The following is a 27,386-nucleotide window of genomic DNA, read 5'->3' as shown; positions in this document are numbered from 1 at the left end:
TATTTTGATTGCTTATATTTGCTTATATAACTTACATTGTATTGAGACCTATGACTTATTAGTTTGATCCTTAGAGTATTATATAATTTTCTTTTTTAGTAGTCATGAATGTCATTAATAACTTATTAGCTTGATTATTTGGTATTTGGTGTTTTATGTGGTTTATTTTTATTTGCTATGTGATACTTTGGCTTTATTTTGTAGATAATACCATTAGTTTCTTTCACTATGAAGTTATTGGATTTTTTTATTGTGTTTTAATTTTTTTTAATTTTTAAGTAGAAATTTGTGACTTTTATGACATGTTACGATATGTTATGTTATGCATTTTATAACATTGGTTGGGTTAGTTCCATTCATCAACAGCCACTTCTAGTTGTTGTTTAGAGGAGGACACTGTGAGGGTGGCTGTTGCCACTATGGTGGTCACCTTTGTGGTGATGGTTGGCATTTAGGTGTTATATTTTAAGTAGTTTTCCATCTGTGAACAACATGCATTGGGTAATCCTGTTTTTTGGAGTTATTCCATTTTTTATTATTTGATCTGTGTTTAGCAGTTATGTTTCAATATTCAATGCCTGATTATGTGACTTTGCACAGTTTCTAAAATGATGGCTACCAGCCCTTTAAGCACCATATTATTTGTTTTTGATCCAGTGGATTTGTTGCCCCTGCTGATATTCAAGTGTTCACTCATGAATCAAAGAATAAGTTGTCAGCTCGATGTCAGGGTAGAACTGTCAAGCATTTTTCTCGTGCTGTAAAGGAAATTTGTGAGGCCTTTGAAGAGTTGCAGCAAAAAAGGACTGCGAGTCTGAAGGGAGACACTGATGGACCACCTCAGCAACATGAACCTTCTCAAAATGGGGATACTGAACGTCCCATGCACGTGGAATGCTCTAACCTGGCTTTAACACGGGACAGTGATCTGAAATCGTATTCCAAAGAGCAGCTTAATGAAACTGCTACTGGTAGCGAGTGTCCAGATAGTGGAGGTCATGGGTTGGAACGCTGTTCTTTGAGTCATTCGGCGTCTTTGGATGCCAAGGATGGGTCTACAAAGGTCATGGAAGGGCGGGCATCTCCACTTCTATCTGTCAAGAAAAGGGTTAAAACTGCCAATAGAACCCCACGTGCACCAAACAGAGGTGTGATGCCTTCCAAGAATGTTTCTAGGTTCTCTCCAGGAAAGGAAGGACTTTCTCCAGATCATGATCAAATCTGTAAGCTTAGAAATAATAATGTTGGTGACATTTTCCCAGAGCTCAATAGTGCGGATGTTCACTCAAAAGGCACAGTTGGTGGTAAAAGTCCCGGTGCTTCTAATACTTCCCCATCTGATCCTGATGACAAGGAACATGCGGCATCTCTGCCTTTGATCACATCCATTGGTTCTAAATATTCTACTTCTCGTGGAACTAAAAAAGGGATTCGTGTTTCTAAAGTAAAAGTTGACACCTCCTCTGAAGTAAAAGGAAAGGCCGGCTCAGGTCCCAAATTGAAACATGAAGATTCTGAGGGTTCTAAGCTAGCATCATCAAAGCTTTTGAAAGAGGAGAGTGCCCCTAGTAACATGCTACAAAAAATAGCCTCCAGCAATAGGAAGCATGAGTCATCTCCAACATCAGATGTGGATGTTATAAGTTCAAAAAAGTCGAAGAGCATTTTTAGAGATAACAGGAAAGCTGATAAGGATGATCTAAGAGGAGTAGAAAACTTGCTGAATGTTGGAGATCATGGTAAGGAAGCTTTTGATCACTTGGAGGACCCACAAAGTATTAAGCTGTTGTCATCTAAAGATCAAAGGAAAAAGTCCAAAACAAGCGGGAAAGTCATCGTGGATATGGATGAAAAGATTCGTCCAGCAAAGAGATTGAGAATCTCAGAGATGGACGATGACATTGTTGAGGAATCACCTTTAGTTGGTGGAAATGATAAGTCAAATGACTCTCCACATGTAACGATTGACAAGAAAGGTAAACTTTTCTCAGATTCTAATAAATTGGATGCTGATTCATCTAATGGTTTAGCTTTGAAGCCTAATAGATGTAAAGGTGGAGGCCATTCTTCAGGTGATGAAGATATCCTTCCATTGACAAAGCGACGTCGCCGGGCGCTGGAAGCCATGTCAGCCTCCGTTGCTGACAGTAATGCTGTTTTGCATGTGGGGAGTCCAACTTTGGCTAAAAGCAAATCTTCCATGCATGTAGATAATGGTAGGTCTCCTGGTTCTGGAGTTGACGGCAGACAAGCTTCTTTTGGTTCTGTCAGTGTTAACGATGAATGCAGGACAGTGGTACACAGTGAAACTACAAGTCTTGCCTGTAAGGCTTCTGAAAAAATTCCAGATTCTCTTCAAACTGCCCATATGCAGTTGGAAAGTTCAGGTCAGTTGTTAAAGACTGAGACTATCAAGGGTGAATATCTGAATTCAGCTGATGATGCACAGAAATCTATCAATAATACAGTATCTCCTGATGGACCTGCAAATGAGCTTTTATCTAGTCCAAAGCTAGTTGAACAGGAGAGGATAAAAAGTACTGTTGTAGAATCTCAGAAATCATCTTCCAAGCCAGTAAAGTCACCCTCCTCTCCTCCAAAGAACCTGGTTGGGCACGTCAAATTTGCAAGTAAGCCACATGATCAAAAAATCAACAAGTCTCATGCTAAGACATCAGATTCTCCAGCAGTGAAGAAAACTCAGGCTGGATCCTATAGAAGTTCTTACCAGGATTTAGAATGTTTAGGCCGTGGGCATGCTGTCACTCCACAAAGAAATAAGATAGATGTCACATCCGAAAAGATGAAAATTTCGCAAAAAACTAGTTCACGGCTGCAGGGGCCTATTGAAAATAGGCCCAGGATTGCAGTTGCAACAGAGCACAGTGCTGAAAGGGATGTTCTGCGGAGAGAACGGTAATCATAACTTGCACTTAGCTTATTGAGCTTTCACATTGGTATCTTTGTGTATTGTGTGTTAATGTCATTTTCCTTACTCTCACTTGGTTTTCTGTGATTACTTTCAGTATCGAATCTGGAAAAGAGTTTAAACCTGGTAGTTCATTAATAGAAACAAAGGCTGCAGAATCTTCTCCATCCATGAGGAACCTTATTGCAGCTGCTCAGGCCAAGAGGCGCCAGTCACGCCCTCAATCTCTTATGCATGATGATGTTGATGCTCCTGTCACTGATTTTATGTCCACCACCCCTGTACAGGGAAAGACTTTCAGTCCTGTTTCTTCACTTCAGCCATTTTCTTTGAGCAATGGTGTGCAAGAGGGTTTAAAGGGATTTTTTCCTCATTCATCATTTGCGTCTCCATCAACTCATGCCCAGCAATTCGTACCACAAGAGCAGATGGACCCGAAAGAATATGAAGAAGCTAAAGTTGGAGCAGAATACAGGGGAATCAGCGGCTCATTGAGTGGTGGAACTGAAGCAGCTGTTGCTCGTGATGCTTTTGAGGGAATGGTGGAAACACTATCTAGAACAAAAGAAAGTATTGGTCGAGCTACTCGCCTTGCAATTGATTGTGCCAAGTATGGAATTGCTGGAGAAGTAAGTTAATTTGCATGCACATGCATTTATATTTCACTTATTCTTGCTGTTGTCTGCCATTCATTTTACTGGAATTATTGGTCTGTAGATTATTGAATTCTTTATTTAGAAACCTTTACCTTGTGTGAATAGAATATCCTACAGTGTTCATGCTCATTTGCATTTCCTTTTTTTCCTTGGTTTGGAGACCAGTATCTAATGCAAGTTTTTTTTATTATTTTGGACTGGATATATCAACTTTTGCACATGTTGAGCATGATAAACATGTTTTGTGTGCAGGTTGTGGATATTCTTATTCGGAAGTTGGAGAATGAAGCCAGTTTTCATCGAAGAGTTGACTTATTTTTTCTTGTTGATTCCATCACGCAATGCTCACACAGTCAGAGAGGTATTCATTTTGACGGATGTTTGCTGTTGTGTTTTCAGTTATCTTTTTTGTCACATATTTCTTTGATTGAACTAATGGGTCTCACATATGGTATTACTGATTTCTGCAAAAAATTATTTTTGTATGGGCAGTGTTATGAAGTCTGTTCAAGTTCTGTTAATTTTAGATAATAGCAGCAGTTTGACGTGGCCACCTAAGAATACTAATGCAATTGTCTTATTCAGTCACAAGGTTCTCCAACTTTGTGGTGAAATTTATGCCTTATGGTAGTCATAAGCCATGGAAAAATTGACCAAGAAATTCCCATTCAATAAAAATTAATAAGGATTGGAAACAAAATGAACTTATCGAAAGTGAAAATGTAATGCATGGTTGTGGTTGTACATGAGTTATGTGTTTATGCTGGATATGACCAATGTGTGTCTACATGTGTGGTGGGTGGGTGCTTTCTGGCTTGCCAAAAGCTGCAACTATCTTTTAGCAACATCAGTATGATCCTGCTATAAAAATTCCAATGGAAACATAATCAAAAGGTAGCACCACACTTATTCTTTTAATAAAACTATATACATTAAAAGTGATGGTGCTAAGCTTGATTCTTTTAATAAATGTCAAAGGCATCTATATTTATGCAGCATTGGATTGAATGAGCTGTGAGAAAAAAAGCGGAAAAGTCATTTCATTTGACCTTAAATATACTGGAATCAGTGTTGTGAAAAGCGTTGAGGCGTAGTGAGGCGCTTCACCAAAATCTGAGGCGAGGCTTAAGCCTCAAGGCATAAAGCGTAAGCCTCAAATTTTTTTTTGAAAACTTAAAAAAAACTATAAAAAAGATCTAAAGTTATAAATAAATAAAAAATGCTTTATTGATGAAGCAACAACCAATAAGTAATAAAAAATCTCAAATAAATACTGAAAAAAAATATGAGATTAACATGTAAAAGTAACATTAATGCAACAACTTGATCTACATAAGTATCTAGGAAATAAAATATGAGCATTCATTCAATAAAAAATTAACAACAAAATGCATATTAGCATTAACAACATCATATGGACATAATTAAAAAATGCATGTTAGCATTAACAACCAAATGTTAATATATTTGTCCAAAACTCTTCAAAATGAGTGTGTAACATTCACAAGTGCAAATGAAAGACCCAAAAAAACATATAAATGCCCATAGCCCTATTATATGAATTAGGGCTTAGGCTCTTCTTGTGTCTTGTCATCATCAATATCTAAGTCTTCGATGTCATTGTCTAAGTAATCCATATAAATAGGTTCTCCTTCGTCCTCATTCTCTGACTCTTCATCATCTGCGCAGTCCAAGCCAGAAAATCCAATCACAGTTTGAACTTGAAAATCATGGACTTCATTTTTCAGCCTCCATTAACCCACGACTCGTGGTCCTTTTTACATACCTCACAATTCTCGTGTGAACATTCATGGGTCACTGCATAAGCTGACAGATCTAATTTACCACATAAGAATAAGTACTGCAAAGCCCTGGCCATTCTATACGTCTCATATTATGTCTGAAATTTGAGTTTGAAAACAAATTCCAATGAATGTTTTGCTGCAACCTTGAAAGTCACAAATGGTAAACTAAAATTAGTACACATGGAACAACCACACAGGTTTTATCAGGATGATCCTAGAAAGTTTGTCTGCTCAAGAGATACATTTACAATTTTAAACAAGCCCCAAGGCCATGGTGTGAAAGCCTCTATAATGCAGTTAAAGACCTTGGCTTCACAAAAGCACCTACATATAATCCTCCTTTTGTTTATTATGGAAATAAAGGTATAGTCATCATACTTTTTATGTGGATGATGTAATAATCACCAATAAATCGGAATTCTTCATGAGAAGTTCAGCGTTAGGGACTAGGGACATGGGTCAGCTTAGCTATTTCCTGATGATTGAAGTCAATAGAGGGAAGGACTATCCATTTTACACAGCATAACTATGACTATGATATATTAAAGAAGCCTATCATGCATAAACTCAAACCCACTGACACACCTGCAGCCATGAACAAGAAGCAATTCAAAGAAGACAAATTGAAGCAAAAGAACCACAATGCCATAGAACAATGTACACGACAAATGACTGAACCCCTTTTATTTCCTTGAGAAAGTAACGATATATGAAGTTCAACAGCATACTTTCACAACTTTCATCTTCTTGCTGGCACAATGCTGAAAAGGCTTGTTGGCACAAAATTTTCCACAGTGGCAACTGGATGAGCAGCAAGATAATAACATTCTGTGCACATAAGGACATAATATCTCGTGGAAAAAGTGAAACTTACCCAAAATGAACAAGAATGCTTCCGATCTGCCTCGGCTCTCTGCTGTGAACAAACTCGTCTCCTCCTTTCTCTCCGGCACCAAACCCTAATACACCTAAACGAGGAGGCCTTGCTTTCCAGAAAATATTCAGGCCCCCGACTACGTGTTTCTCAGAAAATATAACATTAGGGTCGGGGCCCTGTGATTTAAAACCTAATTTTTGGTCAAATGAGGGCTTTGACCCTCATTTGACCAAAAATCTCATTTGACCAAAAATCCGAGGTGTATACGCTTGCCTCGGGGCTTTTTGCGCTTTATACCTGCACCTCAAGGCACAAAGGCCCTCGCCTTGAGGCGAGGCACACTTTTTGCGCCTTGAGGCGCAATTTTAATAACACTGACTGGAATTGTAAGTTGTAGTGCTGAACACATTTGAATGTGAAAATTTAAGAAGCATGAATTGAATGTGAAAATTTAAGAAAATTCTAATATTTGGGTGTTAATGGAGATGCTAATATCTTCCAGCTGTTGGAGGATGACTCCTTTTCCAAGGCATATGTTTACTGTCTCGGGGGTTGTGTAACTCTTGGACAGTGGAGATTAAACCTCCTTCTGAATTAGTAGCACGTATATCTATGGTACAATTTCACTTGTGTACATCTCTTGGCTTTATGAAGCATAAATATCTGTTTGTTTGGCTTCTGTAGCACCTCAAGCTGTTTCATGTACTATTTGATTCAAATTGTTAGCGTTTGATAATCTTTACCTGTTTTACCATTACATTGTTCATTTTCACTGCCTGCAAAATGTCTGGTTGCTGCAGGTATTGCAGGGGCTTCATATATTCCAACAGTACAAGCAGCTCTTCCACGGCTTTTGGGTGCTGCTGCCCCACTTGGAGCTGGTGCACGTGAAAATCGTCGACAATGCCTGAAGGTGATCATTTTGTGGCCTTTGAGATGTGGTTGTGATCTTTGCTTTTTCCTTGAATATTGAACGTTTTGTTTTCTTTGATAGGTCTTGAAGTTATGGCTTGAGCGAAAAATCCTTCCAGAATCAGTTCTTCGTCGCTACATGGATGAAATAGGATCATCAAATGATGATATTACTGCTGGTTTATTTCTAAGACGTCCAACTCGAGCAGAACGTGCTGTGGATGATCCTCTCAGAGAAATGGAAGGAATGCTTGTTGATGAATATGGCAGGTATGCTGATTATTTTTGTCCCTTTCTTTGGGTGCTTACATAGTGCACATGAGAATGCATTATTGCTGAGCCAAATTTATTTCGACTTTTAAATGAGTTAAAATATTTATGTTAAGTAGTGAACATAATCCCAAAATAAGATGTAGGGTATATATCATATCCGTTCTGTGTTTTGTTTGTAGCTTATTCAGGAGATTGACATTAACCTGTATGTATATGAGGGAACCTATGTCACATTGGTGTGGGTGCAGGGATATGGCACTTTAAAAATACTTGGGTGCCAGGGTGCGGAAGGGTGTGTGTGTGTGTGTATATATATATATATAAATATAAAAATCTCCGACAGACCTGGCTTTGTATACCCATACTGATTCAAGCCGGGGTTTACTTTGACCCAGGTCTGAATCCGACTGAGTCAAAGCAAACCCAACAGACCCAGGTCCAATTCAGACCTAGGTCTGCTTTGTTGTAACACTGAGTCTGACTTGGGTCAGAATAGGTCCAGGTCCATTTCAGATCTGGGTTGCTTTGACCCAAGTCTGAATCAGACTTGGGTCTAAACAGATCCGACCTGACACCTAAGTCTGACCCAGTTAACACCTGTCTGCTTGCTTGCACCAGGTGTTGTAAACCTATAAAAAATAAGTAAAAAGGAAAAAGAGGAGAGAAAAAGGTAAAAAGGAGAGAGAGAGAGAGAGAGAGAGAGAGAGGAGGAGGTGGAACAAGAGGAGAACCAGATGAAGGAGGAGGACGACCCCAGCCCCCTCTCTCTCTCTGTGGGTAGGCAACCCTCTCTGTGATGTGTTTGCCGTACCCGCATCGCATTGACGCGGGTGCGAGGTTCCTTTTGCAGAGTCCCTGTGACATAGGAGGGAACTATTTTTGCTGGTATATCTTTTTAATACTTTGGATATGTTTTATTTATTGCTTATAAAATAAATTAAAGCACATTTTATAATGAAGATAGTTGCCTTTATTTTTAATTAAGTGAATGTTTGGATCAGCAACTATTTAAATTTTATTGAACTAGAAAAAGAAGATTAGTTCCTTATAAAAAAAATAAAAGAAGATTTAGCAGTGGTGATGATGGATGGTGGTGATGGTGTGGGAAAGCTGCGAGTGTCTATTTTATGGAGGTGTAAGGCACACTGGCCAATTGTACCAGAATCCTGCGGTGTTAGCCATTTTCTAGTGATCTGTCATAGTAGACACCCTGTTCCTGTGCGCAGAGGGGTTGCACTACTTTGGAACTCCATCCTGGAGATTCTACTCATGCATTGGGCCTCATTTTCGGTGTATGGAGATGTGTGCAGGAGGAAGTGAGGGTCGCAACAGTGAATTGTAGACAGTTTTCAGCGTTGTGCAGGTGCAGCCTGTGTTCTGCAGAAACTGTGCAGTTTATTTTTTGGCCAACTTTGCACAAGTATATCTCCAAATCCGCTCGTGCATTTTGTCTGAATTTTGAATTTTGAATTTTGAATTTTGGTGTGTTTTCATTGTATATCAAAGAGTCTCTATACCAATTTTTAGCTCTAGAGTCCCTGTATTCTGTATTTTGTGGCTGTGTAAATTTCAGTTCAGAATATAGGTTGAACTGTGTAGACTGAACATACAATTCTATAGTTTCCTAAGTGTTCGATGATTTGTATTTTCTTGGTTTTCTTGTTGTAATGAGCTGAATGCAACTCAATCGAGTTGTAGACATCATATATGAGTGTGTGGGGTGGAGATTTGTGGATTTTGAAGAACTTGAAGGGTTAGGTACAAAGGAAGAATCGTGTGAATCAATTTGGTTTGCAAGGCACCTACTTGGATAGCCGATGAGTTGCACACTCTTGTGAGGGTCACATTGGGGAGATTTTGGAAGATCCTAGTGAGGGCGTATCAATGGTGGTGGCAATGGTGATAGTGGTGATGATGGTAAGTGGTGGTGGTGGTATTGATGGTGGAGAAATGGTGATGGTGATAATTGTAGTAGTAGTGATGGGGTGAAATAGAAGAAAATAGGTACTTGCAAAGAAAATAAGTAGGTCTCCTATTTCTGAAAAAGGGAGTGAAGTTTATAAAATATTAAAAAAATAAAAGTAAATGATCCAAACACCAAAATTTTCTATTTAAAATAAGCATAAATGACAATGAGCAGTTTATAAAGTGGTCCACACTATCTGTTAAAGCCAAACTATAAGTTGAAAATCTAAATTGACAAAAACCGAGGTGCATACAACTCACCCCAACAAACATCCGCGGTTCAACAAAAGCAACATGGATCTAAAGGCCAATCAACTATCAATCAGATCCAAGACAAGTGTCAACACGACTTGATGATTCATGCTCGTAAGATGACTTGAGGTGTTCACATAAGTCACCTCAATACCTAACTCCGACCCAACAACAACAAGACAAAAAGAAAATGCATTATATAAAATTCTGCGATGGACAAAACAAATGCCATAGGAAGGCAATATAAGCACATGAAACCCTCCAAATAAGAGAGTTCATATATAAGAATCAATTTGAAAAACAAAGTTAAAGATAATTCATGTGCAAGACAATATATCAATTGATAATTTTTCATAAATCTTTTGCAATCCAAGGCAATCAAGATTATATCAATAACAATGGTGAATAACCATGACCAATATAAGCAAGCTTTATAGAAAGCTAGCTCAATTTAGATCATAAGTCTATTATGGGACAACAATGACATGTAACATTAAGGAAAAAACACCTAGAGATTCTCAAAGAGCCATATATAAATCGAATAGCATACATAATTACCACCAATCATGAATACTCAAAGCAATCTAATAACTTATACCCACATATGGGATACAAAAGCCATGAATTTTAATACCACATACTAAGTATCACTCACAATGCATCAAATATAAACCTTCTAAGGGGTACAAACACAAGAACCCAATAGAAGGCAAAATACAATCCATAATGGGAAAACAAGTTAATATTATGTCACACAAAATGCATTCAAGTATATGTGAACAAAGCATCCAGTGCAAGTCATTTTCAATACGAATGACAATGAGAAATAAATCCAAGATCATTCTCAAGCATAATCAATCAAGGATGTTTTCAAAGAATTAATTTTGCACAATGAGAGCAACATGTGAAGGCTAAAAAATAGAGGTAAATGTGAAATTATTCCAATTTTCCAGGAGTCCAAAAACATGAGTTTTGGTTAGTCTGTTGAGCATAACTTTTTTAATCCAAGTGCTAATATGTGTGGCCTGCTATGTTACGTGGACTAATATGAGTGTCAGCGTCAGGGACTCAGGCACAGGTATGAAGTGCCGGACACATTGAGCTTTGCAAAATTAGATATGGGAACACAAATTTATAAATATAAATAAAAAATAAAAAATGTATGTATATAAATTATCCAGGACGAGGAGGTGCCCAGGTTTGAAAGTCAGCCATTTAAGATAGGTCAAATCACTACTAGAAAATTGACATTTAAGCAAGAAAAGCCATTCCAGAACAGCCCACATGCTATCCTCCATCAAATTCTCCACCTCCATCTTCTGATTTCATGAGAGAGAGAGAGAGAGAGAGAGAGAGAGAGAGAGAGAGAGAGAGAGAGAGAGAGAGAGCATTTGCCACACATCGAGTGACCAGCACTTGGCCTGTTGTGTCTAGCTTGTCCAACAGCATTGGACGCTTTTGAAGTTTGAAAATAGCCATCTTCAAACTTTCAAATAGTGTCAATGTCAGTGTGAGACATTGCTGGACACTAATACGGTGGACCTCCAGGAGTGTCCAGGAAACAAAGGTGGCTTGGCTGTGGACAAATTGGTTTAATTTGTGTTATTATTTAATGTGCAATACTATTCAGAAGTTGAATGCATGAGGCTAATTAGAATGTAATGTCTTTCTAACAGTTATGCTTGGGTCTTGCCATATAAGAATCACGTGACCTGTTGATATCAGTCTGAATAACTGTCCTCTGCCAATTTTGAGATGTGAATTAAGCAAGCTGAAAAGCTAGGATAATAGTGCAATGCTTTTTTTAGCTCCTCTTTACCAAACTATCTCATTGTATTGTTATATTAATCAACGTTAGGTGTACTAACCTAAACATAATTCATTATCTTAATGAATACTTCACTTCTGTGTAGCTTGATCCCCACATGATTTTTCTCTGAGTCCTTGGATTTTCATTGTTGCTCCCTACACTGTTTTCTTGTTATTTTGCATATTTGTGCTGCTTCTGAAAACCTTGGATTTTTGCTGATGATTGGTCTACTTTTCACACCCCAATGAATGCTTGACTTTTCCTTTCTTCCAAAGTATTAGGGCAACCTGTTGCAGTATCTGGTAACTTCACGGATCAGTTTGAGATCACTACTCTTGGGCATAAAATTGTTCCAAGTGATATGCTAAGTTTACAGTGATTGCAACATACAGATAGCTCAGACATCGTTACTGTATTTCAAAGTATAAGAATTAGTGCCTTGGCAAATCTCTATTATTCTGCATATATTTCATTTTTCAGAGCTTGAATTTTATGGAAGAAGAATTCATTTAAATTAAAATGGTGGCACGCATACTGTGTGAGTGCAATGTTGTACATTGAGCGCAAGGGATATTTTTTCAAGGTCAGTTTGAATCATCTAATGATAGGGAAAATTCCACTTAGATATCCATCTTTTTACCTGATTTTTGGAAAATGGACCCATTTTTCTTCAGAAGTTATTTCAGAACCTTTCTTTTGCATAAAACTATCGAATAAGAGACCTGAAGTTGATTTCTTGGTTAAGATGCATATGAAATATCTTTTTTTAACATTGTTTTGGAAAAGTGTGTTTTGCTTATGCTGTTACAGAATAGGGGTGTTTTTGTAACCTAGTGATATGTTAATCTGACTTCAGAAGAATGAGGTCCCCATTTGACTGTTCCATTGAAAAATCAGGGCCTCAAATGTCTTTCCAGAAAACTTGGGACAGTTTTTGGTAAAGATGGGAATCCCCCCAAACAATGATGTGGTATATGGGTTTTAGGGAGGCCGATGTTTCAGCATGTATTGGTTTGTAAATTCTTATACGTCTGTTTTCTAAGATTAACCTATTATATTTCTGAAGTCTTCTGATTCGAGCATGTTACGATTTTATGACTGCATTTTGTTTATTGTTTTTGCCAGTTTGAGCTTGTTGTGCATGTAAATCTATTATTTATTGATTGTAACTTTCATGTTACTAAATTGTATTTACCTCCTTTCAGCAATGCAACATTTCAGTTGCCTGGTTTCCTGGCCTCTCAATTCTTTGAAGACGAAGAAGCTCTTCCAATCAAGGAATCTACTGATAAATCCTCAATGGAAACTGCTGATGTTTTGGAGGAGGCACATGAATATACTGATACTCCAAGTGACAGGCGTCATCACATTTTAGAAGAAGTTGATGGCGAGCTTGAAATGGAAGATGTGTCTGCCTCTTCCAAAGATGAACCTATAACCCATAATCTTTCTGTTGGACCGGAACCTCAGCAAAGTGTTTCAGATCAGGTCACAAGTGCTTCCAGGGATGATGAAACTGAGATTTGCCCATTAATAATGGGTTCTCCACCATTACCTGTTGATTCTCCTCCTCCATCTCCGCCTTTACCTTCTTCCCCCCCTCCCCCTCCACCTCCCCCACCACCTCCAGAATCTCCATCCCCACCTCCACCTCCTCCACCTCCTCCACCACCGCCACCACTGCCGCCATCTTCCCCGCCTGCCTATATGTATGGTTATTCCATGCCTCAAGATTATTGTAGACCTCCAGATTTGAGCCACCAAGAATGTCACAGGCCTCCAGATGTAAGTTTCTTGGTATTTTCCCTTTATATTATAACTTGCATCTGGGCTTACAATTACTAACCTTATCTTCTGTGTGCAGGTTACTGGGAGCATCCAAGCAACTGGGAATGCTCCCCCTCCAAGCCATGTCAATGTCATGCCTGTGGGAAATGAAAGGGTTCCACAGAACTCTTCCTTCAACACACCTGGAATGTCCCATGTCCAGGATCTCCCCACCATGCATTCTTCTAACCTTGAATTTGGGAAAAATAATATGTATTTAGTTCCTCAAGCCGCTCAAGTTACTCAGCAGTTCCAACCTGGTAACACACCATTCCCTCAACGACCTTACCATCCCACTCCCCCTCCACAACCGCCCTCCAATCATTTCTCCCCTCCACAGCCACCTTCAAATCATTTTGCATATGCAAGGCCTGTAGCTCCACAGTATGCCTCACAGCCTTACCAGCAATATCCTTTGACATCTGTCTCCAACAGTTGGCGGCAGCCTGTTAACGAAGAACAGTGGAGGCCGCATCCCAACGATTCTGTCAATAATAATCAGCAGGCTGTTTGGGTTCCTGGAGGAATGGCCGCACCATCATGCTCCGCCCCACCAATTGTGCAAGATGGTATGTTAAATTTGTGGTTCTGCCAAGTGCAGATTTGATATTAGCATGCAGTTTTCAATTTTTGTGCTTTCGCAAGAATGAACATTTTATTAGTGAAACTGATAAATATAGAACTGTATCTGCTTCTTACTTTGCATTACCAGGCTATTTTCGACCTCCATCAGAATGGTCTTGTTTAAGCCCCATGGGATTTCAGTACCCTGTACAGAATTCACTTGGCTCTGGAGGTTCAATTCCAGGTGACCTATGCTTCCCCAAAAAATTGTGTAACATGTTGATGAATGGTTCCTGGGAATCTGCGGCAAACTTTTAAGATCTTTTGACGTATCGCTATTGCTTTGTTACATATATTGTGGCTTATGTCTCTTGTTTTCTGTAGCTCCACCACCTCATGGTGTCAATCAGATGCAACCTTGTAGACCAGATATTGCAGCCTTTAATTGTTGGAGGCCAATGTAAAATCAATTTTGTCTCTCATACCTCGAAACTTATGTAAGTGGCGATATTTAAGATATACATGCTTCCACATTTCTTTCTGATGCAAGTATTTTTAGTAGTGTTATAGATGCACACACACACATGTATGTAAGTATGTATATGTGTATGTATCTATCCTGTTAATGAGCATGCCGGATTTTTGGACATGGCAAAGGTGTGAAATTGGTGGGTTGCACCATCTTGAAGGTTGATTTCCCTCCACCAATATCTGACCTTGCTCAATAGCCTCCTTGTGCCTTTTTCAAATTTCAGATAGATTTCTATGTGGACAGTTGGGTGGGTTCTAGGCTCAGTTTTCCAAGCCAAGATCCCTTCTGACTGGCACCATTATGGGCTTACTAGACTGGAACTTGATTTGGTGGGAATGTCTACCATCGATTGTGCCTCCTCACTGGATGTAAGCCAGGTCCATGGCAGGTGGTGCTTGAAATGCAATTGTTACATGATAGTTGTCCAAGAAAATTTCTCTCTCTCTCTCTCTGACATGTGTATGTGTCAAGTAACTGGTTATTATGATATTTCAATTCTTTGTGTTATGAAAGCTTTTGTTAAATATCTTAAAAAATATTTTTTATTATTTTATCACAATAACTGCGAAATTCATGAAATTAAAACAATTATAATTAAGAAGGCTTTGCAAAAGTATCCTGAACTTCTTACGAGAAGTTTATTCTTAAGGCAAGTTAAGCTTTTCTCAAAAATTTTCAAATTTTGTTTATTTTTAATTTAAATATTTTGATGTTTTCAAGAAAAGCCTGTTTTTTATAGACTTTTCTAAGAAACACCATCCTTATGTTGTCTTGATAGCTGTAAGACTGTAAGTGTATCTGTGCACTTGCACATACATGTGTTATGTTTGTTCATGACATGATAAGCTTGTGTAAGTGTGCTGATATACTTGTTTTTAAATGTCTGGTCAACGCAGATCTGATGGATGAGTTTATGGTATATGATCCTTGCATGTGACATACTGGTCTGGTGGTGCTGGTTGTCATTGAGGTCCTTGCCTTGCTGATGGTTTCAAGTTTTCGATTGTTGCTAATGCAGCCTTGAGATCTAGTAAGAGTCTGGGAAGGAATTGTATATAGTCTGTTTTTCCTGGCATCTCTATCCTACCGGTTGCGGGCGCCTCTTGCTGCATGTAAGCAACAATTTGTGTTTTTTATGCTAGTCGAAAGATTCATGCCATCCTTTTCTTAGCTTTTTGTGAACCTCTCGTTTCCATAACATTAATCTTCGAATGTAAAAGATTCAGAATCTGTGGACTTAGCCCCGGGCTTTATGTTTTCGTCAAATGTACTATTAATGCTCTGGTATATTGTGTTTCCAGATTATCACCTCCTTTGATATGTCTAATTGTGTCCATGTTTTCTCATTCTCTTCTGTTTTCTGCTCCATATGGTTTTGATAGATGAATATAATTGCATATCTGAGAAGGGTTTGCATTTATTCCATAGTTTCTTGTGCTTTTAGACATTTCCCCTTTTCTATTCACAATAATTAATGTAGTCTTGTATGGCAGATGTCCATTTTGGGACACTTAGGTATTATCTGATGAATTGATATGTTTATCTTTGTTGTTGTGGTGTTAAACAATGGACTCATGTCTGTCCCACTATTTTCTATGTTCTAAGAGTAAATCCAGCATATGAGGTTAATTGAATTTTGTGATCTTGGATTTTGATAGTTGTCATGTACGGTATGTGGATGCTAATTTCTGGGATTTATATGATTATGCAAAAATGCACAAAATTTGGGAAATGTTGTACTAATCACGCTATTTGCTTTAGCTTTATCAGACTATGCTTTGGATAAGATCACCAGCTTTTATAATTGACCTGATATGCACATGGTGTTAAAATTGTACATGTATATATATGTATTGGACGTATTGTATATGTATATACATGTATGTATATATTGTATATACTATTTTTTTGTATTTTGGTTTGATCCAACGGCTAGAAATCGAGCCGTCTATTCGAAATGCCTCTTGGCTTGTATAAACTAGGAGAAATCCCCTCTTTGTATGTATGCATTTTGCATACTTGTGAGAACATAATAAAATATTATTTTTATATTTGTGCCTTCTCTTGTGTGAGCCTTTTGTGGCTTTTGTGAGTGTGCCCATAGTGGCCTCTTTTGTGTTTGTCCATTTTGTCTTTTGGTGGACATGTTATTCATGTTTGAAGGCTCTTGTTTCTTTACATGGTGCTCTTGCTCATTGGTGGCTAGCATTCACATATTCGCGTGTTCCGTGTGTCTCTCTTTGAAGCACTCCTTGAAGTTGGCTAGGTTCATTGCTCGGGTGCCCGTGGGTGACCTCTCAAAGTGTTCATGGCCTGGTGCTCATACTGTCAGAATTCGAGTTCCAGCAGCGTCAACCAATATCAGTAAAAAGATAGATAGGAGGAGACAAAGAGGCTGCGCAGAATGGTCACACGAAATTTGTGACCTAGAAACCTTTTTTTATATTCAGCACTTTACAAATATTAAGATGGACGATAATGTCCCTGAATAGAAATACAAACTACAAGACAGAACATGTACAAAATATACAAAACATAATGTATGGATCTGGACCAGACGTGGATCTAGAACCATATCACGTCTTAACATCCTTCCTCAAGTTGTGCGTGATCTTGAATCATGAACAACTTGCCTTTTAAGAACCAAAAATTGTGTTTGGTCAGCCCTTTGTAAACAAATCAGCTACTTATCTTCAGTGTGAACATAATTTGACTCAATTTTGTTCTCTTCAACCTTTTGCCTGACGAAATGTTTATCTATCTCAATATGTTTAGTGCGACTGTGATGAATGGGATTAAAAGAAATATTTATGGTACACTGATTGTCACACAGTAACAATGATCTCGAGATAGATTCTTCTAATTCTCTTAACAAATGTCTAACCCATGTAGCTTATGCTGTGGTAGCTGCCATGGAACGATATTCAGCCTCGGTACTTGATCTGACAACCGCCTTTTGTTTTCAACTACTCTAAGACGCAATGTTGCTGTCAAGAAATATACAATAACCTGAAACTGACTTTTTCTCGTCTAGATCCCCTGCCCAGTCCGTATATGTATAGATAAAGATTTTATGAGCTCCATTATCTGTAAGATTCTTCCTGTAAATGAGTCCATCTCCTACCGTGCCTTTCAAGTATCTCAATATATGCTTAACTGCATCCATGTGCCCAACTCGAGGTTCACGCATAACTTGGGACACTTGATTTATAGAATAGACAATGTCTAGTTTAGTAAAGGTAAGATACTAAAGCATTCCAACTATACTTCGGTATCTGGTGGGATCATCATACAAGTCTCCATCTTGGAAACTCAGCTTCTGTGGTAAGACACTCGGAGTAGCCAAGAGCTTGCAATCCTTCGTTCCTGCTCTGCCCAATAAGTCAAGGATATATTTATGTTGGGTTAGAGTCAAAACATCGTCTTTCCTGTCAACTTCTATTCCAAGGAAATACCTCAATTCTCCAAGGTCCTTCGTCTTAAAACTCTCACTCAAGAATTCTTTGACTTCCTGGATATGGTTGCAAGAGTTGCCCATAATAATTATGTCATCTACATAAATCAATAACAATATGGTTGTATGCTCATCCTTGAAGATAAACCGCGAGTGATCAAGAGTGCATCTGCGAAAACCAAGATTTTGAATTTTGAGAGAAAAACTGTCAAATCAAGACCGTGATGCTTGCTTTAGACCATAAAGAGCTCTCTTTAATTTGCATACATATGCCTTAGGGTTTCCTTCTGCATATCTAGGTGGTTGCTCCATATATACTTCTTTTTAAAGGTCCCCACGAAGAAAAACATTCTTCACATCCATCTGGCTCAATGTCCATTTGTGATGAACGACTAGAGATAATATGATACGAATTGTTCCCATTTTAATCACATGGCTGAATGTCTAATCATAATCTTGCCCATATTCTTGAGTGAAACCTCGTGCAACAAGTCTTGCTTTGTGTCGTTCAATGCTCCCATCAGGTTTGTACTTGATCTTATAAACCCATTTAGACCCCACAACATTTCTGTCTTTGGGTCTGGGCATAACTTCCCATGTCTAACATTCATGTAGTGCTTCCATTTCGTCATTCATTGCCTCTATCCACTTGTGTGATTTGACTGCCTGATAGAAGGTAGTAGGTTCATCTTGCTTCTCAACTTGTGACAGAATTGGGTATAAAATTCTTTTTGATCTTTGGACGGATAATTGATTCTCAGGTTCACCAGTAATGGCATCTGTAATGGTGGGAATACTTTTTGTTGCTCTTCTCACATAGACTGATCCTGAAAACTTCTTAATCTCCTTAGGCGGCAAATTGTCAACTTCAGTCTGAGTGGTGCAAGGTGTTTCATCTGGCGTAGGGGTAGGCATGGGAACAATACTGCAACCTGACGAGCACTCTCCATTGGTGTTAGCAAACAAATCGACATTCAACCATGGAGGATAAACTTCAACACTGTGATGCGTATTCTGCAAAAAATGCCCATCGAAATTCTGCTCATAAATACCACATTTCTGGAGATCTGAACAAGCTTGGAGAGAGGTTCATAGCACTCATTTGTAATGATCTGCATATCCTACAAATATGCACGTAGAAGCTTTATCTTAAAACTTGTTTCTTAATGATTTGTCAATGTGCATATAACAAAGACAACCTAAAACTCGTAAACCATCATAATCTGGGTGCTGTCTAAAAAGAGTGTAATAAGGTAATTTGTTTGCTAAAATAACCATCGGCAAACGATTTATAATATAGACCACAGAATGAAAAGCTTCTGTCTATAACTCAATGGGGATATGACTTTCATGCAACATACTCATCGCACTCTCAACAATGTAGCGATGCTTCCGTTCAGCCACACCATTTTGTTGCGGTGTATGCAGACAAAAAACTTTGCAACTTATACCATTATTTCGAAGAAAGGCAATAAAATCATTTGAAGATTTCTCACCTCTCCCATCACACTGGAAAATCATAATATTTGACAAAATGTCTTGACAAAGGCATGAAAGTTTTTGAATAATCGAAATACCTCAGATTTATGTTTCATGAAAAATATCCAGGTATAACGAGAATAACTATCAATGAAAATGATATAGTACCGACTTCTCGAAAAGTAACAAATAGGTGCGGGACCCCATACATCAGAGCGGATAATCTCAAAAGATCTTGAAGCTCTTTTATTAATTGAATTGAAGGAAAGAACATGACTCTTGCATAATTGACTACTTATACATTACTCATTGTAAAAGTAGGACTCAAACCAGATAGGGAGATAATATTATCTCTTACAGGTCTTTCAATAAAAGAAGAACTACAGTGACCAAGTCGACTATGCCAAAGAGTTGACTTATTACATTTAGACAAACTAAGAAGACACTTAGAAGAAGGTTCATCGGACTCCAATGAAGGCTTCAAGATGACAGAAACACGAATAGAAGGATCTTCCTTGAAGACATACATATTTCCTCATTGCTCTTCTCTAGCGAACGTCTCCCTCGTTCGAAGCTTCTTGACATACACAAAAGAGAGAGTAAATTCGACAGAAGAATGTGTATCATCAACAAGTTTAGATACAGAAATAATATTCTTTTTTATATTAGGAGCAAGTAGAACATGAGGCATTCCCAGTATGAGAAATGGAATGATGAGTTCCATCTCCAGTGACAATACTGCCTTTATCAAAATAAGGAGATAAGTTTGAGAGTTTACCTGCATCTCCCGTGATTTACTTTCATCAGTCTCTTTTTTTGACTTAATATTAGGGTTCCTACCTTTGTTCTGAGGATTGAACCAACAATCAACTTTAATATGCCCCCTCTTATTGCAGAGGAAGCATGTGGGGACATTTCTTGGATTCTCTGCATTAGAAATAGGAGACATGTTTGGGGTAGGAAGCAGCCCACACCTCCCTTGTCCACCATATCGTCCTCGACCTCTACCTCCGTGATAATTATTTTCTCCACCACGACTTTGCCCATGAGTTAGTCTGGTAGCCAAAACATTTTGTGAGTCTGACTGTCCACTATCATCATCAGAGAGGCTCTTCAAACCGATCTCATAATGTAAAAGTTTGGCCCGTAAATCTTTAAAATTGGGTAAAACAGGTAAGTATGTTAGGGACGTGGCAAGAACGTAATAGTTTGCTCCCAATCCACTTAAAACTTGCTGCACTTTATCTCTGTTCGAGATCGTACATCCAACAAGAGCCAATTGATTTGAGATGCTCTTTACCTTATTCAGATATTCCATAACGGACATGGTTCCCTTCTTTAATGACTGAAATTCCCTCTTGAGATACAAAACCCTTGCTTAGCCAACATATTCCATAGTTTTGCGGCTGAACAATCATTTGGGATCGTAATCAATACCTCCTGAGGTAAGGTAGAAGTGATGTATGCGACTAATGCTTGGTCTCTTTTCATCCAAGCCGTGAAATCAGGATCTTGAATAATCCTAGATGAGACAACTCCTTTATCATCCCGTGTTTCCTGCGTGATAAATTGAGGCGGAGCTGGAGTTGATTTATCTAGATGTCCAAAAAGATTTTGGCTTCGTATAAAAGTAATTATTTGTCTTTTTCAAGTCAAAAAATTTGAATGATTGAGTTTTTCAGACACGAGTTGACTTAGAAAACTAGATGGAAGACCCGAATGAGTGGCAGACGAATCCATGTCTTTAATTATGGATCTCAAGAGAAAAGGAACTTTCAGATGTCAATAAAGAAGCAATCGTGCTGAGAAGGGATCAACCTTTCCTCTTTGTTTTTTTTGAAAATATTAGTTTTGGTTATGTACGAGAACCGCAACACAGTTTTTTATGGAAGTCCAAAATGCCAAAATAATGTATGGCATGATTCCCAAGAAAATGACGTCAAACAAGAAAAATTTGACCCAACAACAATAAAGTGTAGGAAAAGGATTACTTTTTGAGGGGAACTGATAAATGGTATAACGATCTAGGTAAAAGGAATAAAGGAGGAAATAACAGGTGAAGAATGAAAATGATCTGAGAAGAAATAGGTATTAATCAACTAAGATAATCAAGAAAAACAGATCAGGTCTAACATGATCTGATTTTGAGATGTCCCTTTAGTTAAACAGGGCAAGTGACGCTGATCTAGATAAAAAAAGATCAGATCTAAAAGAAATTGGCGAGAACAGAAAACAGATTAAAATTTCAAGAGGAACGATATACCAAATATAACGTGATCAGATCTGTCTCAGAAGAAATGAAGAAAATGAGAAGAATAGAGAGAGATTGAGATTAGGAAGTCCCAGATCTGAAATAATAGATTTGACGTGAAAACAAAGGAGAAAATAAAGAAAGAAGAACAAAGGAATAGAAAGATATGAAGCCAACCTTCAATGAGCGTAGATCGATTCAACCTGGCTTTGATACCATGTCAGAATTCGAGTTCCAGCCGCGTCAACCAATATCGGTAGAAAGATAGATAGGAGGAGACAAAGAGGCTGCACAAAAGGGTCACACGAAATCTGCGTCACCTAGAAACCTTTGTTTATATTTAATACTTTACAAATATTAAGATGGATGATAATGTCCCTGAATAGAAATACAAATTACAAGATAGAACATGTACAAAATATACAAAACATAACATATGGATCCAGAACCATATCACGTCTTAACACGTACTCTCTCTACCTCTATTTTCTTTCTCTCTATCTCTCCTATCTTCTTCTTTGTAGAAATGGAAGACAAGGGAAGTGTCTCCATCCTTCCCATTAAACTTAATAATATGAACTATGTAATGTGGTCTTCAATCATGAAGCACCATATTTGGGGGAAGGGTTTGTGGTAATTAGTTGATGGATCCGATATGGAGCCTAAACTTATCCTCACTAAGGTAGAGAATGAGAGGGAAATTGCTCTTTAGGCGAGGAAAAAACTAAAGCCATATCCGATTACTAGAGAAAATAGAAAGAGTGGAGAATGAGACATGTAAAGATTATGTCATGACTTATTAATAACATTGACATAAAAAAATGTTCTAGTTTGAGCATGCTAATAATCCATGAGAATACCTAAAAAATATGTATTTCCTTAAAGATATTGCACATGTGTGCAATTTACAAGACGAGATTCAAATCATTACCCAAGGTGATTGAGCACTTTTATCAATTTATAAATTGATTAATGCTTGAATTTAAGGCCACCAAGTTGGCTCTCTTACATAGAAGAACAATTCTCTCTATTGTTGACACAATTGAATAATTAAGTATGAAAAAAAATAGACTGAAGAAGCACTTACTCAAGAATGATGAAGAATCCATTTTGGCCGTATCTAAGTCAGGAACCTACACTCGTACATACAAACCACCTCATTTGGGATGACAAGGCAATGAGTATGACAACAAAAGAAAAATTATGTCACTATTGTCATGAACCAAGACATATTAAACCTGTGTCCTAAGTTAAAAGGTGGGAGGAAAAGAAAATGGCTATGATTGAATCACCACAAGAGAATAAGGATGTAATCAACTCACAAGATTCATCCGTTTGAGCTATGTTCTTGTCACAATTGCTAGAAGCTCTTGAACCTCTTCTTAGTGGGTCATCTTCTTCAATTGCTAGTGTCTCATCCTACTCTAACCCCGATAAGTTTCCTTGACTTCTTGATTTTGGTGCATCATTTCACATGACACCAAATCTTGATATTCTATTCGAATATCGTATTAACTCAAGTTTGCCTAATGTTTTTACTATCGTTGGTATATCTCTTAAAATCAAAGAAATAAACAACCTTGAAAAAACCTTTCAAAACTCTAAAAAGATTTCAATTCCAAAAATTAGATATATTCCCAAATTGAATTTTAACCTCTTATGCGTTTTGCAAATAACGTACCATAGTTGTAATGTCTCCTTCTCGTCAAGTAGTTGTTAGGTGCAGGATCACAAGCGAGGGAAGCTTATTGGGCAAATCCATAGAGAAGGTGACCTTTACTATATGGTTTTTTTGGAGATGCCCAAGAATACTTTTTGTTGTGATATCCAAAAATTAGATTTAAACTTATGGTGTAGAAGATTAGTTTTATCCAAATGTATCCAACATTCCATATTTTCTAAACTTGAATTTTTTTTGTAACATTGATAATTTTACTTGTGATTATTGTATTCTTGGCAAAATGAAGAGATTATCATTTTTTGAAAGAACTTTTGTTTCTACAAAACCACTTGAGTTAATTCATTCAGATGTTTGGAGTCTGACACCAATTATGTCAAAAGGTGGATATGCATATTATGTGATATTTGTGGACTTCTCTAGATATATTTGGATCTACTTAAACATAAAATCCTAAGTTTTCTTGCATTTTCAAAACTTTAATAATTTAGTCAAAAATAGGCTTGACAATAACATTTTTATTTTTCGTACCTATTTAGGAGGAGAATTCTTGTCAAAAGAATTTAAAGAATATCTCAATTTACATGGCATTACACATCAAAGATAATTCCCATACACACCACAATAAAATGACTTAGCCGAAAGAAAATATAGGCTCATTGTGGAAACTACAAAAACTTTACTTATTGCCAATCATGTTCCTAAGGTTTTTTGGGTTGAAGCTGCCTTAACCGCTATTGCATCTTATAAACAGAATGTCATCTTCATTATTACAAAATATCTCTCTTGTTGAAAAACTTTTTAAACTCACTCCCAATTATTCTAGATTGAGATTTTTTTTGTGGCAAGTGTTTTGCCTTAACCAACCAAAATGATAAGCTTTTGCTTCGGGCTATTCCTTGTTCTTTTTTTTGGATACGTTGATAACCAAAAAGGTTATAGGTATCATTCTAATAGTGAAAAATTATATGTTTCAAGAAATGTGACTTTTTTAGAAAAAAACTTCTTTTATGGTGAAAAATATAAGTAACTGAGTACTCTCTTTTACTTGATTTTGTTTCGAAACATGATGTTGATGATTGTGATTGTGACTGTGATCTCGAAAATGTTGATGAATCAAGATATAAAGTATCTATTGAAGAACAATCCCATGGTTATCAAACCCACGTGCAATATAGTAGATGTATGGTTCAGAAACGTGCATGTGCACTTGAAAAGTATTCAAGGATTGGAAGCAAATATGATATACAAACACCTTATTGACAGTTAATTGGAACACTCTCCTATCTGTCAATCATGAAATCTGACATAGCTCATGTTGTCCAAACCAGAGTTATCGGAAGCGCCTATACCATAGGGCAAGCACACTTCCCCGAAACGCCTTTCAGAAGCACAAAACATCGCGCTTCCGAAACGCGCAGGGAAGCGTCCCTTTTTTTTTGGAAGCGCGTTTCCCTTTTATGAGAAGCACACTTCCCTTTTATGGGAAATACACTTCCCATTTATGAGAAGCGCGCTTCCCCCATGCTTTCCTCTTTTTTTTAATTTTATTTTTCTTTTTTCTTTTCCCCCTCGCTTCCGGTTCACTTCCGAGACGGTTCGTGATTCGCTTCTAAGTCGTCCCACACTTTTTGCTTCCTAAAATTTTGAAAGTGCCTCGCTTTTCGCTCCCGCTTCCCGTATCGCTTCCTCGACTGACAACCATGGTCCAAACAACTAGTCTATTTTAGCATGTTCATATATCTATTCACATGGGGGCAGTCTTTTTCGTCTGTTTTAGATTTAATTGCTTATACTAATGCAGACCGAGAGGTGATCCAAACAAGACACTGAACCACGAGTTTTGTGTGCTTTTAGGTGAGTATCTGATTTCGTAAAGGGGTAAGAAGCAACAAAAGGTCTCCCTTTAATCAACAGAAACTGAGTACCAAGCCAATGACAACTGCTACGATAGAGGTGACATGGCTAAGAACACTCCTGACCGACATGATAATTCAAATAAAAAGGAGTTTCAAAGATGTGTTGTGATAATAAGAGTGTTGTCTACATTGCCAACAATCATACGTTTCACGAGAAAACAAAGCACATTGAAATTGATTGTCACTATGTACAAGAGAAATACCTTGAAGGCATCATCGATCTGTCCTATGTCACCTCGGAGAACCAATGGGTAGGCTTCTTTACCAAACCTCTCTCAGCTCCTAGATTTCACGTCCTTCTTAACCAACATTCGGTCATTTTATCATAAGTTTGAGGGGGAGTGTTAAAATTGTACATGTACATATATAATGTATATATGTATACATACCTATGTATTCATACATATATACATATATGTATTGTATATACTATTTATTGTATCTTTATTTTTTAGTTCTTTTTGTATTTTTGTTTTTTTTAGTTTGGTCAACAATTGGGTTGACTAACTCATTGGGCTAGCTGCAACTGCTATTTGAAACGCCTCTTGGCTTGTATAAATAGGGAGAAATCCCCTCTTTGTATGTATGCATTTTTCATACTTGTGAGAACATAATAAAATATTATTTTTATAATTGTGCCTTCTCTTGCGTGAGCCCTTTGTGGCTTTTGTGAGTGTGCCCATAGTGGCCTCTTTTGTGTATGTCTTTTGGTGGACATCTGATTAAAAAGGCTGTGAGTTGTATAAGTAAATTATTTGAGGTGAAGTAACATATTGGCTCTAGTTATTTATGGGTGTGTGGCTACTTGTAGGCTTAAAACTTAACCCAGCATTGTCGTGCTTCCGTGTCTCCAGTCATTAGGGAAATGACAGAAAGTCAAGAAGTGTTTTGAGAAATCACATAAAAAACTTGTGGTGACTTTCCCAAAAATAGGGTGCCATTGTTTGTTCAAGGTATATGCAAAAGACTTATTGGAACCTTGGTGGGTGCAGCGATACGAGTGATTTCAAAACTTTCTAAATGACTGCACTTTGGATGTTACCATCATTGATCATCATTATTGACGTTTCTTTGATGCTTATATCGTTTGTACAATTGGTTAGGTTTGGACTTTGGACGTTACTGTTCTTAATCATCATTATAGATGCTTGTTTGATGCTTTTCCAGACTGCGTGGAACTATCAACCAAATTGTCTGCACCACTCCGAGTCTTTTGAATCTAATTACTGGCCCAATCATTGAATCCTCATTTGAACTACATGGAAGAAAGTATTTCTATAATGTCGATGGCATTGACCTTTGGTGTTATCATTTATCTCAGTGATACTTGCATCCTCACTTGAACTACATGGAAGAAAGTATTTTGGTTATAATCTGGACACAGACTGAAATGACATTGTCCATTTATTCAGTTTTGTCATAGTGTTATAAGAATGCAATGTGTTCAGTGTGATCACGTGGAGGCTTATTATTCCTATAGTGTCATTACTAACTCCTTTCCGTTTATGGATACAAAACTTATGTATAATCCAATCCAGAGCATTTCAGACATTTCTAACCATATCATGAAGATTCTATTGGTCTTCCATAAGCTAATGGTAGAACTGCTCTATATTGTTGGGAGGTGTCAGAAAGATGGATAACTACTACCCTTAGTTAAGTGTTAATTTAGGGTTCTTAGATTGTGTGCATGATCGTTAATCTAGTAGCATCATTTTTCGCTCTTTACATACTGTATGTTATTTGTCAAATATACCAGTGTTTAAATTCACATATTACTATCCTTGTCATTAGTTATTCTGCTGCATATACTGCTGCATAATTCTGTCCCTATGAATTTTTTGTAGAGTATTTGTATGTTTTCAAATTATCCCTATTTTTTTTTCTCTTTTTGCATTTTCTTGAAGAACGTTGAAGTTTTACTTGTTCACGACCTGTTAAAAATGTGTAAAAGTTGTGCTCATCAGCTTGTTATGGTTCAACTTTGTTGGTTGGTACAGCTTGATAAGAGACTGGAGACAGAAGGCTGGAAATGGAATTGGCAACAATTCAGCTGTCCTCAAATGTAAAGTTGGAAATTTTTTCTGATCGAGTAACTGCTGCAATTGCGGAGGTAAAATCTTAAAAAATGTTATTATTAACTATGTACTATAAAATATCAGCTATGTACATTCTCTAAAGCATAACAGATTCAAGAACAAAA

At 37.5% G+C, this 27,386-nt stretch overlaps 1 protein-coding gene across 4 annotated transcripts in view; it reads left to right on the top strand.

Moving 5' to 3' along the window:
• Window positions 1-27,386, top strand: part of LOC149818188 (ENHANCER OF AG-4 protein 2-like) — a 32,711-nt gene extending 5,325 nt beyond the window's left edge. For 2 of the 4 annotated variants that reach the window (XM_089985166.1, XM_089985167.1), the window contains 12 exons: window positions 658-1,976; window positions 2,055-2,916; window positions 3,027-3,558; window positions 3,838-3,946; window positions 7,068-7,180; window positions 7,262-7,449; window positions 12,685-13,264; window positions 13,344-13,875; window positions 14,019-14,114; window positions 14,255-14,367; window positions 15,299-15,514; window positions 27,184-27,386. In XM_089985166.1, coding sequence (XP_089841292.1) covers window positions 658-1,976; window positions 2,055-2,916; window positions 3,027-3,558; window positions 3,838-3,946; window positions 7,068-7,180; window positions 7,262-7,449; window positions 12,685-13,264; window positions 13,344-13,875; window positions 14,019-14,114; window positions 14,255-14,334 — 4,411 coding nt within the window. In that variant the 3' untranslated portion in view covers window positions 14,335-14,367; window positions 15,299-15,514; window positions 27,184-27,386. Of the gene's footprint in view, window positions 1-657; window positions 2,917-3,026; window positions 3,559-3,837; window positions 3,947-7,067; window positions 7,181-7,261; window positions 7,450-12,684; window positions 13,265-13,343; window positions 13,876-14,018; window positions 14,115-14,254; window positions 14,368-15,298; window positions 15,515-27,183 lie in introns of all 4 variants that reach the window. The other 2 variants (XM_089985165.1, XM_089985164.1) reach the window with 2 other exon arrangements.

Source organism: Nuphar pumila, chromosome 13, assembly GCF_984573655.1.
Source record: "Nuphar pumila chromosome 13, dmNupPumi1.hap1.1, whole genome shotgun sequence".
NCBI lineage: Eukaryota > Viridiplantae > Streptophyta > Magnoliopsida > Nymphaeales > Nymphaeaceae > Nuphar > Nuphar pumila.
Note: the sequence above shows the minus strand (reverse complement) of the source record. Positions and strands in the feature narration are given on the sequence as shown.